The sequence below is a fragment of the Helobdella robusta genome (assembly GCF_000326865.2).
Source record: "Helobdella robusta unplaced genomic scaffold HELROscaffold_3, whole genome shotgun sequence".
Taxonomy (NCBI): Eukaryota; Metazoa; Annelida; class Clitellata; order Rhynchobdellida; family Glossiphoniidae; genus Helobdella; species Helobdella robusta.
The window spans coordinates 7,954,569-7,955,603 of record NW_008704501.1 but is presented as its reverse complement, the minus strand read 5'-3'; the positions used below and the strand labels follow the sequence as shown (position 1 = coordinate 7,955,603).

Below are 1,035 nucleotides of genomic sequence, written 5' to 3'. Positions count from 1 at the left end.
GATTTTTTTATAAATATAATTGACTGGAAGCAGAGGGGAAACGGAGTCCAGAATATAGAAAAGAATGGCATAAAACGTAGAGCAGCATGTATTAATATTATCTTGAGTAGTGACAGATGACCAGTCTTGGACAGAAAGTTGGAGGTTGATTTTCCTAAGAGAATCAGGACAGAGATTTCTACGAAGTTTAATTGGAGCTGTTGGAATGGGGAAACAATAATTTGGACATAAAGCGAAAATAGGAAAATGGTCGGAAAAGTCATGTAAAAGAATACCAGAAATGTGATGAGATAGATTGCTTGTGAAGATATTGTCTATTATAGAAGAGGAAGAATGAGTCACTCTGGTAGGCTGAGATATAAGAGGAACAAAGTTGAAGGAAGCCAGTAAATCGGAAAAGGAAGCAACGAGTTTATCAGAGCAGGCCTTTGAGAGATCTAAGTTGAAATCGCCGACAAGGTAAACTTTAGAATTGGTTTTAAGACTAGATAAAGCGAGGTCAAGTTTTTGAATTAAATTGGAGGGGTCAGAGTTAGGTGGTCTATAGATAGCAAATACGATGACGTTGGATTTGTGAAATTTAATTTCAATACATAGACAATCGGCGACGTCGTCCGTTGATAGGGCATTGTCGAAAAGTGTATAATCTAGTCCCAATTTGAGAAATATCCCGACACCACCACCCTTTTTATTAGATCTGTTTTTGAATAAAAAATTATAATCTGGTAAATTGATTAAATTAACCGATTCGTCGTTTAACCATGTCTCAGAGATAACAATTACATTGAAATAATTACTTATAACATTGTTTAACAATAATAAATCGTTTACTTTGTTTAATAAACTACGACTATTTATATGTAGGATTGACAAGAGGTTATTAGATTTTAAATCATTATTATTTAACATATTCAAAAGATTATCAATTGAATAGTAAGGAGAAGAGAAAGTGAAAGAATCCAGTATGTTAAAGTCAGGGTCAATGTTTGAGTGAAATGTACTATGATCAATAACAGGAATTAATGAACACGAATT

The 1,035-nt window shown here is 33.3% G+C and overlaps 1 protein-coding gene across 1 annotated transcript in view; it reads right to left on the bottom strand.

Annotated features, from left to right (window-relative positions):
- Positions 1-1,035, bottom strand: part of HELRODRAFT_161869 (hypothetical protein) — a gene marked incomplete at both ends in the record, with an annotated part of 29,378 nt that overhangs the window by 8,563 nt on the left and 19,780 nt on the right. Inside the window, one exon of the mRNA XM_009021741.1 lies at positions 122-697. Coding sequence (XP_009019989.1) covers positions 122-697 — 576 coding nt within the window. The remainder of the gene's footprint in view (positions 1-121; positions 698-1,035) is intronic.